Genomic DNA, 13,874 nt, shown 5'->3' with positions numbered 1-13,874 from the left:
GCTTATTTTTCTCAACAAGAGAGCCCATGTTTTTTTGTTGGGTTGTTCGGGGTGGTTAACAACCACACTGCATGGTTAACAAGCCACCCTGGCTGCATTCAGACAACATGATCACCCACCCTGCAGAAAACGTGCTGCGTTCAGACAATGTGCTAACCCACAATTCAGCAAACAACCCTCAGTTCAAAACAACTCACATTCAAACAGTGAATGTGGGCTAACATGTTGTGTGAACAGCTCCAAGGAGTTGCCAACATCCATCCATTTCCTGACTCAGGGCAATGGTGGTATATTTCCAACACAAGTGAGAGACTGCTTTCCTTTTCCTCAACCTAACACCAGAGTATGGCACTCATTGGTTTAGATTAGTCTTCCCCAACCTGGTGCTCTCCAGATGTGTTGGACTGCAACTCCCATAATTCCCAGGCCATTGGCTGTTGCAGTCCAACACATTTGGAGGGCACCAAGTTGGGGAATGTTTACATACATTCATGAAGCTCCACTTTCCTCCAGAGACCATGGGCAGTATCCAACGATGTCATTCTGCAAATTCAAATAGTGCTAGTGGAGCTCTGCTGAATCTTTCAGTTGCCCGAATGGTTGCCCATTATGCGTGCACAAGCGGTTGTGCAAGCAGTTACACAACTGGCTGTGTAAGCAGAATGTGCAACCAGTTTCACAAAAATTATGCGCAAGCAGTTGTACAACAGGTTGCACAAATGTAATGCACAATTGCTTGTGCAACTGTACTTGCACAAATGTAACTTTAGTTGGATTCTCCTCTTGCGCATAGTTTGGAACCTAGTTTCCACAAACACAACTTTATTTGACTAATGGAATGACATAGTAAGATACTGCCCCATACATGATCTCCAGCCTGTTCAACATGGCCAACTGGAGTGACTACAGGAGCAGTGGAAACAAATACAGCTGCTTTTCTGCTGTCAGTGTTTTTGTACTCTGGGATGTCAGGGAGAGCCGCATGTTCTTCCAGTTGTGTTCTACAGTGCCTTACTCAGAATATGGGTAGCCATTGTGTGGATGCTCATCACTCAATGACTGCAACATCAAGTGATGACTTACATTTAATGATGGATTACATTTCTAATCCATCCAATAACTAATTCATATGTGGAACAGATCAGAGACAGAGCTTTTCTATCTTCCATCATCACAAATCCAATGTATTTCAGTGGAAGGAATTCATATGTTCAGGTGAGTTCCATCAAGCAACAAATCAAGCGATGAGATGTTGGGATATACATGCATGTGTGAATCAACTCATAGTTGTCATAGTCTGTAGCTCTGGTGGTTTTTGTCCTTGGAGCTGAAACAGCTGAATACAGTGGGCAGAGTGGGTAATAGCCTATGGACATTCATAGTCCTCAAGATCTTTCAGCCTCAAGAGTTTCAGCTGGAGCTAAATTCATATGGGTGAAGGACAATTCAAAGGGTTATCATTTTCTTCTCACCATAAGTTGATCCCTAAGAAATTGGCTTCTGGGTGGAATGATATTGATGACAATGATGCCTGCTCAGCAAATAGTAGCTTGTAATTATGGCTGCCCCAGATCTACATGGTCCACTGTGTGAAGTCAACAAAACCAGCAAAAAGGGAAAGGCCCTGAATGCAGCAAATGGCCTGCAGGGAAGCAGTTCTAAGAAGTGTGTGAATTTATTAAGGCCCGATACATTTTGAAAAGTACGTTTCCTTCCTCAGAGGCACTTGGCAGTAAGCGAAATGAGAAAGCTAAACTGTGCAATTTGCAGGCTGAGGTTGCCAAATGCCCCTTGGGAAGGAAAGTTGTTTTCTGAAACACATTTGGCCTTGATAAATTCAGGCACTTCTGAGAACTGTTTCTCTCCTGGTCATTCTCTGAGTGAAGTGACTGGGGCAAATAACAGTAAAAGAGATATGGCTATGCCATATTTCAAAGGTGTCTATCAGATTAATAATCTGACCTGGTTGATCCACAGGTCAGATTATTATTGTGATAATCTGTTGTGTGAGGCAAAAAATTCAAATGTCACCCCCTGACCCTCACGGTGGTAAAAAATATTATCAACAAAAGGCACAATCCTATGCATGTTTAGACAGAAAAAACTCCTACAACTCCCAGCATTCCTGCGCCAGCATGGCCTGCTGGGGAATGCTGGGAGTTGTAGGACATTTTTCTAAACATGCATAGGATTGCACTCTAACTAATTGGCCATTGGCTGCCTTCTTAATGGTAACCCCATCAGAGACAGGCAACCTCACCCTGCCTAACGGTCAGTGTGGCCCTGGGAAGCCATAGCATGCATTTAATGTATACTGTTTGAATTTGGGATTCCTTGTTTTTTGACTGCTAAGCTGCTTCACCAGTGTGAGCCTAAGGATGGATGGGAAATTCATTCAGTTTTCATTTCAATGTGAACTTACCACATTCACACATCCCTAACCTAAACATGAACTGAAACACAGTTAGATGTCAATAGTCATACTTTTCCAAATTTTGTAGTGCAAAACAAAAGTATTAGAAATGCATATATTTTGAGAAAATTCACATAAAACCTACTTTATTTCATGGAAAAATCACTTGCAAAAAAGTGATTTGAAAAAGTGTTTACAAAAACATTTGAAAAAGTGTGTACAAAACTGTATATTTGGAAAAAAATGTATGGGAATATGTACGTATTTTCATGAAGATAAAATAATAATAAGTGGCATTCTGATGTAGAAACAGGATGGTTTGAACTTAACAGTGTGAAAATTAGAAACTGATCAAAATTGGGTTTGACAGATTCACCAATTCCTAAGCAGGCCTCAGATATTTTTGTCCCTGTGGCAGAACACCCAAATGACATCTGAATCCAGGTAAACATTAATTAATAAATAAAGAGCTGACAGTGTGCTGCCCTTTAAGGGCATTCAGAACCTGCTGCTTGAGTAAGTTATCTTACTCTGTCTCTTAGTAGGGCCATCCCTACAGTTAGCACAAAAATGTTGCATGGGAAAGTGAAATATCAGCCTCCCATTCCAATTCATCTTCTAGAAGAAGGATGTGGCTTTGTGGGTCAATTTGCCGATTTTGCTATCATTCTCTTTGTTTTCCACTAGAATCCAGTGTTGATGTAGAAGCAACCATTGAACCAACAGGTGCTGATGTAGAAGCAACCACTGAACCAGCCAGTGATGATGTAGAAGCAACCATTGAGCCAACCAGTGATAATGTAGAAGCAACCATTGAACCAACCAGGGATGATGTAAAGGCAACCATTGAACAAACCAGTGCTGATGTAGAAGCAACCATTGAGCCAACCAGTGCTGATGTAGAAGCAACCATTGAGCCAACCAGTGATAATGTAGAAGCAACCACTGAACCAACCAGGGATGATGTAAAGGCAACCATTGAACAAACCAGTGCTGATGTAGAAGCAACCATTGAGCCAACCAGTGCTGATGTAGAAGCAACCACTGAACCAACCAGTGATGATCTAAAGGCAACCATCGAACCAACCAGTGCTGATGTAGAAGCAACCATTGAGCCAACCAGTGATAATGTAGAAGCAACCACTGAACCAACCAGTGATGATCTAAAGGCAACCATCGAACCAACCAGTGCTGATGTAGAAGCAACCATTGAGCCAACCAGTGATTATGTAAAAGCAACCACTGCATCCCCTGACCCGACAAAGCTAGAACCAACTGCCATCTTGACTGCAAGTCCAACTTTGCAACCCACCAGAACAGCTTCAGCACCAAATATACCAGAAACTTTCAAAACTGACACAGAAGAGGAATCTCAACCCTCTACGTCCAAAGCTACCACAGACAATTTTGAGCAGACCCTAACTACCCTCATTCCACAGCCTTCTACCCCAAAGTCACCCTCCATCCCTAAACTGCCCCCCATTGCTAAGCCTCGGTTCTTCCCCATTAAGCCTCCCTCCCCCCGTAAGGCTTCCATGTCCAAAGAACCTGCACGCCACCGTTTGGCAGCTTATGCCAAAGCAATAAAGGGGCAACACAATGCTGTTCAGTCCTCCACAGGTAAGGCAGCTTCTATGTCTGTCTGCCTGCCCTGCCTTGGATGTAAAAAAATTAGCCAAGCCGAAGAAATAAAGAATGCCCTTAAAGAGCTGACCTTCAGATACCCCTATGCTCCTTGCTTTTCCCCACTTCCCCGGTGGCAGAGGCATAGCAAGTGCAATTGGTGTGGGCACACTTGGGGCAATGCACTTAAGAAGGCCAGGCCTTATTGGCTCAGCAGTTTATAGCAGTGTGTAATCAGATGTATTTATATACAGAGCCGTCCATCTTCTCTTTTGTGCATGCATGTGTCCATGTACATGCATGCATATTTTTCCTTTCTGCACTTTTGTGAGTGTGCTAGCCAGCTGGGAATAGCATTGTAGCATGCCCAGTGGCTGAACATTCTGTAGAACATGGTCCGAAGCTCGGCTAAACTGTGAGGCTTGCGACAATGCTCAAGGAGTTTGCTGGGAAATGTAGTTTATTTCCACAGTCCCCATGTTTTCCTCAATTTGGGAATCTGGGGCACATCTGACTTCTTTTCCTGTTTTCCTGCCCCACAAGCATTGCTAGGGTCAAAGTGCTGTTGTACCAGATCCCAGGCATGTTGGACTGACATGGAACCCCATACCATCAAGAGACTCACCTGTGGCAAGTGAAGGACCTCACAATTATCTACATCCTCTTTCCTTTCTCTAAGCACCACTGATGAGGGCCATATTTATTTGTAGGACTATGCCTGCATGTCATTCCCCTGCCTCCTATTCTGCCTGTGAATTCCATACCATCACTACATTCTCTACTGTCAACCCATTCTTTAACAAAAGGCACCAGATTATGTAAAAATCTGGATCTTGAAAGCTGAACAAATTATATAAGAAGTAAATGCATGCTAATCTCCTGAATTTCTTTAGCTTATTCCAGACGATGAATTTGTATTTTCCTGGTACAGACTCTGAGGTTTTATGGCCCAGAATATAGTTGTGGGTTTATGAGATAATTGGTCAGGCCCACTGGGAATGCAAGGCAGACTGATATGGCCTGTTTGTAAGAGTGGCTGCAGAGAAAGTGAATGACTGATTAGGGAGACTGATGTGAGTCTCTACAGAAACACAGCATGTAAGAGCTACATCTGTCAATCAATAAAAAATGTATGGGGATCAAATATTTGTGTATAAGAGTGAAGTGAGTGCTTGTGTGTGGGCGGGTTCAGCTCTATCCATTGTAGTAGTTTTTTCTTCTATCAGAACTCTGAATTGTGACAATATTTTGGTTTGTTGGCTCCTTCCCCTTTCTGTGCCATATGCATATCTAAAGCTTTGACCCTCTCTCCACAGAATTACCCTCTCCCTTACTACCTCCTGATCATTTGGAGGGCTTGTTTGCATAGTCCCACATGCATGATAGAGGTATAGATTAGACTGGATCTCTACCTTAGCTGCATCTTTAGCTTTGTGCAGGTGTCTTGCATGATGCACCCTTTCTTGTTTTTGTTGCAGTGGGTTTGCATGGAACCAGGGCAATTCCTTTTCTCTCTGCTGATGTCTGATTTCTCCTCTTTTCTTAAAACACAAGCAGATGCCACAGATATGGAAGATCTGCTGATGGACCCACCCAGGAAAGATTCTGAGCAGCCCCCAAGTTCAAAGAGCAGCTGTTTCTTGCCGCTTTCCTCTCTGCTCTTACTGGCTACTCCCATTTTGCTAAGCCTTCTTTCCTGAAGGCTGCTTCATAATAAACTTAGCTCTTGTTTTCAATTCTCCTATGATACTGATGGTTTGTTTCCTCATCCTGCTGTGGTTGGGGTACAAGAAAGCTAAGTAAGGATGACAGGTTCCTGTGGACCTTGCTGACCATCATTCTACTTGATAGTTCAATAATAAATATTGGAAGCTGCCTTATATCAGGTCAGCCAGTCTAACCCAGTATTGTGTACTCTTGACTGGCAAAGGCTCTCAGGGTCTCATACAGAGATCTTTCTTATTACTTCCTCCCTGGTACTTTTTTAAAGTGGAGATGCCAGGGAAGGTGGGACCTTCTGCATGTAAACATGTGCTCTGCCATTGAGCTCTGGCCCCTCCCAGTAAAGATGGATGGAGAATCCGTTTTGATAGAGCACCTGCTTAACATCTAGCCCCATTTTGATAGAGAACCTACTTCTTAACATCTAGCCCCGAGTGTGGTGGCATGATTCTTTTTGTTTCATCGTGTGTAAATGAAGGAGGTAGAATCATTTGTGCGAAGCTTGATTCACACAGCCATTTTTTAAATCAATTGCTACTATTAGATGAAACCTGATGGTGTGAAACGGCTCTGGCTTCACCATCGTTGTTGTTGATAAACTTTCTTATCATGTCAGTACTGTACCTACTGAAGGACACACACCTGTTGCTTGATAACTGGTCAAGCATGCTTCTCAGCCAGGTGTGTGAATAGGCTCTTAGCTTATCTACTTTCAACCTGAAACCACTTGACCATACTGGATTGCTACAAATGTTGTCTTGGATGTATGACCCACTGATTTCAGTAGAACTTACTTTCAAGTAACCGGGCTTAGAACTGCAACCTTTTGCCCCACTTAAAGTTATGCCACTGATGTAGCCATAGCTGCAATAGCATCTCTTGCTTGGCAAGTCTGGCCTACAGTCTGCCTTTCATTTGAAGCCCCCTGAATGAAAGATTACTAGCAAGTATCAGATAGGTTCAAATGAGCTGACAACACAGACTCTATTGAGGCGGAAACAACATGTAGAGGAGTTGTCCCCAGTTGTGTTCCCAAACCAAACAATAGCTTTATCCTAACCATTGTGCCACACTGATGGTGGCTATTTTTGGTGCTTGCATTGGTGCACCAGTGCGACATCCTTGCATGGCTCACCACACCACAAATTCAGGATACTGTGCTTGTGCTGCTGTCATCCTAACCCATCCTATACACTAGGTTTGCCAGTGCAGTGGCTCATAGGAGAGGTACCAAAGTTCCTTCATGATGGCAGCTTTAGTTCTTTCCAACCATTCTGCAAGCAGCGATCTCCACTGTTTCTGTCCTGGGAGCAATAAACTACCCAGTGTCTATATGGGGCCAGCCCTTTCCAGTTGTACCCTAAGGATACCTAGTAATGGCTCACTCCTAGAGTGGAAGTATAACTAATATAAATTCTTTCATATGTGTCTGGAATAAGTCAGGTCTAAAGTCTGCTCCTCAGCTTTGCCATGCCTGTTACACGCATCCCTAGCATCCAACCCCACCTGGCAGAAGAAGAGTTTTGTTGGTTCCAAAATACCATATGATGTGACTTGCAATATTTTTATGTGAATTACTCAAGTTAGGGAAATATTTAAAGTTAGATACCAGTGACACACCAGTGGGAAGCATCCTGGATGGCTCATGAAAAGGTGAAGTGGTCTTCTTCAAAAGCCAAACCAGATAAAAATGGGGCTAGTTATGATGAACGGAGGCCAAATTGCTGGACAATTGGGTCAACTGTACATCACATCCAGGCATCTTTTATCTCAGTACTGCTGATTGACTCATGCATTTTACTCTTCCAGGCATGGTGCATTAATCTCATGACAAACCTCAGCTGGCCCAGCTAAAATCTAGTTGAAGGTGCCACTTGAAACAAACATCAGTAAATGTGGTGGTCTCTGCTAACAGAATTGTGGAGAAGGGGGTAGTGTTTTTAATGGCACAATGAATTAGCATTGCAAGGCATGGTTTTTAATGCTCCTGGAAAGTCCTGCTAATAATAAATGCTATTCTAAAAGCCATTGGTCTGGAAAATGCAGTTTTTTTAATTGGATAGATGATAGATCCCTAAGGGTGCATTCCTATGGCAAGTTTGGAAAGGGAGGATTTGAAGGGGAGGAATAAACTGAGAAGCTTTAAGTCTGTTCACATCAAGCAGCCTAACCTAAATGTCAGTGGGAGGAGGTCAATGCAGGATGAAATATCAGGCGTGTATAAATTGCAGCTGCTGGGTGTTCTAGAATTTATTTGAAGAATGTTCTAGAATGCCCAACAGCTGCTGTTTATACACGCCTGAGATTTCACCCCACACTTGTATTCCTTCCCATGATTTTTTCTTCCCTGTCCACAGTGCAGATGGTGGCAATGGAGAAGACCCATAACACCTACATGTCTGGAGTAATAATTTGGCCCTGGTGAAAGGAACTTCCTATATTCACACAGGAAGTAGTCTAGTGGCGATGCCCAAGAATGTGGCAATTGTGAAACATAGGAATGCTATTACATATTCAGGCCATACCAATGCTATAAACTTATATTGATTTTATTTTATATCATGAACTGTCGTAGCTTCCCCAGTAGAATACTTGGAACTGTAATTTTATTTGGGGAGAGTGCTGCGAATACTACTCAAGATCTCTACCCCCTCACAGAAAAAAAATTCCCAGGCTTCATTTGTAAGAAGAAACTTCAAGGGTGCTTCCCGAGGGAGCTCCTAGTGCTACCAGTACAGCTATTCCATCTTTTCCTCAACTGATTTTCTGTAAAAAGAAAAAAAAAGATGGGAAAAGTGGTGGGAAAACATGAGAGGGGTACAAGTAGAAGGAGATATCTCTCTCCACCCCCAATTCCATAAATGAGGCAGGGTGATTGAATGATACATGCCTCATTTGGAAGCACCCTTAATCTGTGGTGTGGAGAGACTCCCAGAATAATTTTCCTTCTTTATTACAAAGTTGCTGTACAATGTTAGCATTTCAAAGACAAATACAGGGACATTTAACTATTATCTGGGGGTGGGGGTGGGGCCAAGGAAAGTGCTTAAAGGTTCCACAACTGCCTCTGGAAGTTAGAACTATCTAAAATTAGAGACAAATGGAACTAAGTCATATATTCAACACATTCCCAATTTATACTGATATGTGCAGGATATCCAAGCAAAGGAATCATTCAAAAGACTTCAAAAAGAGAGATAAAATATTTTCTTTTTAATTAGTGACAGACATTCTATTGTGGTTATGAGGGCAAAGGCAGGGTGAGGAAGTAGAATGTAGAGAGAGGGGTGGGTTCCCATTGGTCAAATACTTATGGCCGCAATATAATTGGGTCTTGGAGAGCAAGAGAATAAGCTGTTGCAGCAAGAATCAACCACTCTATTAGATTATCTTTTACACCAATATTGGGGCAGGAAACAAAGCATAGCTGTTAGTGAACTACATATCCCAGGATGCACTAGGTACCAGTTGTTGTTGTTGTTGTTGTTTAGTTGGTCAGTCGTGTCCAACTCCAGTACAGATGAATAAAGGGACCCTTACTGCCTAGCCACCACTGCTGAGGGCAACTGAGACCGAACGGTTGCAGCTTGCCCTCCTCCTTGCATGCATGATTAGTACTAATTACTAAACTAATGTGTAGGCCACAGATCAAGGAATGTTATATCCTGTGTGTGTGTGTGTGTGTGTGTGCACGCGTGTATGTGTATTAAATTACATTCTAACCCTAGGAGCTGCAGTGCTGTTCAGGTAACATATGAGTGTACACCCTCACAGTTACAGCAGCACAGCTGTTTTTGCAGGGAGAGATTGGGATAGAATAATAGAATAGTAGGGTTGGAAGGGGTCTATAAGACCATTGAGTCCAACCCCCTGCTCAATGAAGGAATCCAAGTCAAACCATCCCTGACAAGTGGCTGCCCAGCGTCATCTTGAATGCCTCCAATGTGGGAGAGCCCACCTCCTCCCTAGGTAATGGATTTCATTGTCATATTGCTCTAACAGTCAGGAAATTTTTCCTGATGTTCAGTCAGAATCTGGCTTTCTGTAACTTGAACCCATTTTTCTGTGTCCTGCTCTCTGGGACGATCAAGAAGAGATCCTGGCTTTCCTCGCTGTGATAACCTTTCAAGCACTTGAAGAGCGCCATCATATCTCCCTGCAGTCTTCCCATGGTGAAACATGCCCAGTTCTTTCAGTCTCTCCTCCTTCCAATCATGCCCTTGACATCGGCAGGACTCCTACCACCCCCACCACTCACTTTTGCTGGCAGCTAGGGAGACAGCTACTCTTGATTCACTCATATTCCCATACTGAAAACAATTGGCAATTGGGTTTCCCCTCCACTATTTGCTCAAATGAGAGTGAAAAGAGTATGGGGACGCTCAATCCCATGCTGCACCCAAGCAGAGATAAGGAAAAACTAAGGCTGCAATTCTGTTCACATGTATGCTACCACCCAAATGTTTAAGATATGCATTTTCTAATATTAGCTGAACCTTAAATGAGGAGTAATAATTACTACTGCAGAAGTGCAAAGGCTGCAAAGACTAGGCAAGTGTGGTGGTAATTACAATGCTTAAACAGTAGTGAAATTGTAGCAGTGGTGAGCTCCAAACTGAGCAACAACAGTACTGGATTATCCAGTACTGGATTGGAAGGTAACAAAACTTTAATGCACTGTTGTACCATTATGGTTTACATGGTAGTTCAGCAAGAGCATTATGGTGGGCATTTCCTGAGTTTACTGTCTGATTAATACTGCATCAAAATAGGCTGCTTCTTTTGCTATTTGTATTGTAATGCACCAGTTGTGTTGTGTAATGATACGCTAAACAAGGTTTTTTGAGGTCACAGATTCCTGCTGGCTGTTCTGACTTTTAGCCAGTAGATGGCACTGATGAAGGCAAGCTATTAGACGAGAAGAAAGGGGGGCCGGGGGAAGCAACCCACACACCCTTGAGCAGCACTGAACAGACAGCAAGCATGTTTCTGGCACAGACCTACAGAGATTTTCACTCTTTTAATTAATCAGAAAACTCACTTGTTTAAGCATCAAACCAACAGCAACACTGTCTCGTGTTAGTGCTTCCACAAGTTGAAATGAGTGCCATCTGAAGGCTAATTCACAGAATAATTGGATTTAAGACCTACTGATGTCTCTTTCCTGGGGTAACCATTAAACACACACACACACACACACACACACACACACACACAACACCTACCTACCTACCTACACGTGGGTTGAGCCGTGAGTATACCATGTGCTGGAATGATCACACAACCTTGTATGCTTCGACTAAATGCTGCACAGATCCCATTCAGCCCAGGCAATTTAGGCATGTGGATACAGATTGCATACTTCCATCATCTTGTTTTTTCTAGGACCCTAGAGGACTCGTGTGGCTGCTGTTGATTGTCTGATGGCTGTTGGTGAGGGTGGCTCAAGGGTCTGCTGGGTATTGCCAATAAAATGACCAGAAAGTTGGGCACAAACTAATGGCTTCTAATATATACCTGAAGATGGTCCTTTTGGGCAATTTTGCTTTTATAATATTGTGTGTGTGTGTGAGAATAATCTTGACAAACCTTACAGGGTTGTTGCAAGGATTGTGACTAGGTAATGCATGTGAAGCACTTTGAACACTTGCAAGTTCTATACAAATGGTTGTTGTTTGTTGTTCTGCTCTAGTCCAGTCCAAGCTTCTGTACTGTTACTGTTCAGTCAGTGCTGATCTCTTTCCCCTTTGTGATTCAGCACAGCCATTTAAGTGCCTCCTGCGGTTAGGCGGATCTAGTGCTGGATTCAATCCATAGGGTTCTATTGGCCATAAAACTGAGAGCAGCAGAGAAACTGTATGCCACTGTTTTGCTGTAGTAAGAGAATTTATGGCAAGGTGGCATTTTTGCTCTACTAGTCCTGTACAGGTTTGTTCTGCACAGCTACTAAAGGCGATCAGTCAACCAATTGTACCCGTCTGCCTGAATAAAATCTAAGTTGCGGATATGTGCCAAGAAGGAAATGTACCACAATCTATTCATAAATGGCAAGAGTAGCTATTAGTAATGCAGACAGTTTTGTTATGAGTGGTGCATTTCCACCATAGGTCGTATCTGTTTGCCAATGAAGTGCACTGCTGCCATGGTGACTCCTTGGCTCTACCTATGGTGACCTTGCCTTCCACCCGACCAGCCCCAGTGGGCACCACTGCTGGCAGTTTTTTCCTCCACATTCTGCAACATTTGGTAAATGTTCCAGTATTTTTAGATGTTAGGTGTGAAGGCCTGGAAAACATGGGAAACCCCCAGAAAAATTAGGAAACCCCTCTATTTTCTCCAGATTTTCAAAAACTCCCTGGGAAAAACTTTTAATTTTTTAGAATTGGACTCAAAGAGTGCTTATCAATGGGACCTTCTCAAGCTGGGGAGAGGTAACAAGTGGGGTACCGCAGGGCTCAGTCCTGGGCCCAGTGCTCTTCAACATTTTTATTAATGACTTGGAGGAGGAGGTGCAGGGAATGCTGATCAAATTTGCAGATGACACAAAATTGGGCAGGATAGCGAATACCATGGAAGACAGAAACAAAATTCAAAGTGATCTGGATAGACTGGAGCGCTGGGCAGAAAACAACATAATGACATTTAATAGGGACAAATGCCAAGTTCTGCACCTAGGAAAAAGAAACCAAATGTACAGTTACAAGATGGGGGATACGTGGCTCAACAACACTACGAGTGAGAAAGATCTTGGAATTGTTGTCGATCACATGCTGAATATGAGCCAACAATGTGATGTGGCTGCAAAAAAGGCAAATGCTAATTTGGGCTGCATTAATAGAAGCATCGCTTCCAAATCCCGGGAAGTACTAGTTCCCCTCTACTCAGCACTGGTTAGGTTTCATCTGGAGTACTGTGTCCAGTTCTGGGCACCACAGTTGAAGAAGGATGCAGACAAGCTGGAGAGGGTTCAGAGGAGGGCAACAAAGATGATCAGGGGACTGGAAACAAAGCCCTGTGAAGAGAATGAAAGAACTGGCATGTTTAGCCTTGAGAAGACTGAGGGGAGATATGATAGTGCTCTTCAAGTACTTGAAAGGTTGTCACAGAGAGGAAGGCCAGGATCTCTTCTCCATCATTGCAGAATGCAGGGCATGGAATAATGGGCTCAAGTTACAGGAAGCCAGTTTCCAGCTAAACATCAGGAAAAAAATTCCTGACTGTTAGAGCAATATGACAATGGAACCAATTTCCTAGGGAGGTGGTGGGCTCTCCCACACTGGAGGCATTCAAGACGAGGCTGGACAGCCATCCGTCAGGGATGCTCTGACTTGGATTCCTGCATTGAGCAGGAGGTTGGACTTGATGGTCTTATAGGCCCCTTCCAACCTTACTATTCTATGATTCTGTTACCCTGTCTTCCATTTTTTTCTGGGTTTTTTTTTTCAGGCCTTCACATCTCTTAGGGACCCAGTTCAGTGGTAGAGCCACTTTGCATGTGAAAGGTCCCAGGTTTCCTGGAACACACAATAAATAAGAATATTGGGGAGGAAGGGTTGGGAAAGACCTTTCCTTGAGGTTTCAGAGACCCGGGCACTGTCGGGCAGAGCTTGGTACTGGACTAGATAGACAAATGCTCTGATGTATTTTTCCTTCTGTTTCATAACTCTGAGCCTGCACTGGCTAGTCTTTTGGTGGCAGACAGAATTCAGAAAGAAAATATGAATGTCTGGGTTTCCTCTCAAGCCTTTATAGTTTGAGTGCCATTGGATAGATCTATTAAATAAAGATCTATCCAATAAATAAAGGTGTGGGTGTGTGAGTGGGTGGGCAGTGGGGGCTGGTGGCTCCAATATCAGTGGGGCAGTAAATCTGCTCTGGGTTTCAGTCAGAACCAGTCAGAACTTTAAAGGAGCTATCCAAACTGTGAAGGTGGGGATGGGGATGTCACAATCTTTTAAATGATTTTTGAGTTTGGCGATGTGAAGAGCTCTGCAGCTGTTTAACCATTTGGCACAAGAGATTCGGCAGCCTTTTTCAGAATAATAAAGAAAATGAAAAGCAGTGGGAATGGGCTGCTAGACAAGAAGACTCTTAACAGCTCTGTTCCCAGCAGTCC

General features: G+C 43.3%; 1 protein-coding gene and 1 long non-coding RNA gene across 2 annotated transcripts in view; one reads left to right on the top strand and one right to left on the bottom strand.

Annotated features, from left to right (window-relative positions):
- Positions 1 to 5,171, top strand: part of PI16 (peptidase inhibitor 16) — a 31,097-nt gene extending 25,926 nt beyond the window's left edge. The window contains exon 5 of the mRNA XM_084852952.1: positions 3,101 to 5,171. Coding sequence (XP_084709078.1) covers positions 3,101 to 4,260 — 1,160 coding nt within the window. The 3' untranslated portion in view covers positions 4,261 to 5,171. The remainder of the gene's footprint in view (positions 1 to 3,100) is intronic.
- The window catches only part of LOC146348383 (uncharacterized), a 68,122-nt gene that overhangs the window by 13,035 nt on the left and 41,213 nt on the right, over positions 1 to 13,874 (bottom strand). The gene's annotated exons all lie outside the window — the stretch shown is intronic.

The sequence above is a fragment of the Heloderma suspectum genome, chromosome 4 (assembly GCF_057233095.1).
Source record: "Heloderma suspectum isolate Gila_16-S chromosome 4, 16-S_ref, whole genome shotgun sequence".
NCBI classification, from domain to species: Eukaryota; Metazoa; Chordata; class Lepidosauria; order Squamata; family Helodermatidae; genus Heloderma; species Heloderma suspectum.
The sequence above is the reverse complement of the archived record's forward strand: the minus strand, read 5'-3'. Positions and strand labels throughout refer to the sequence as shown.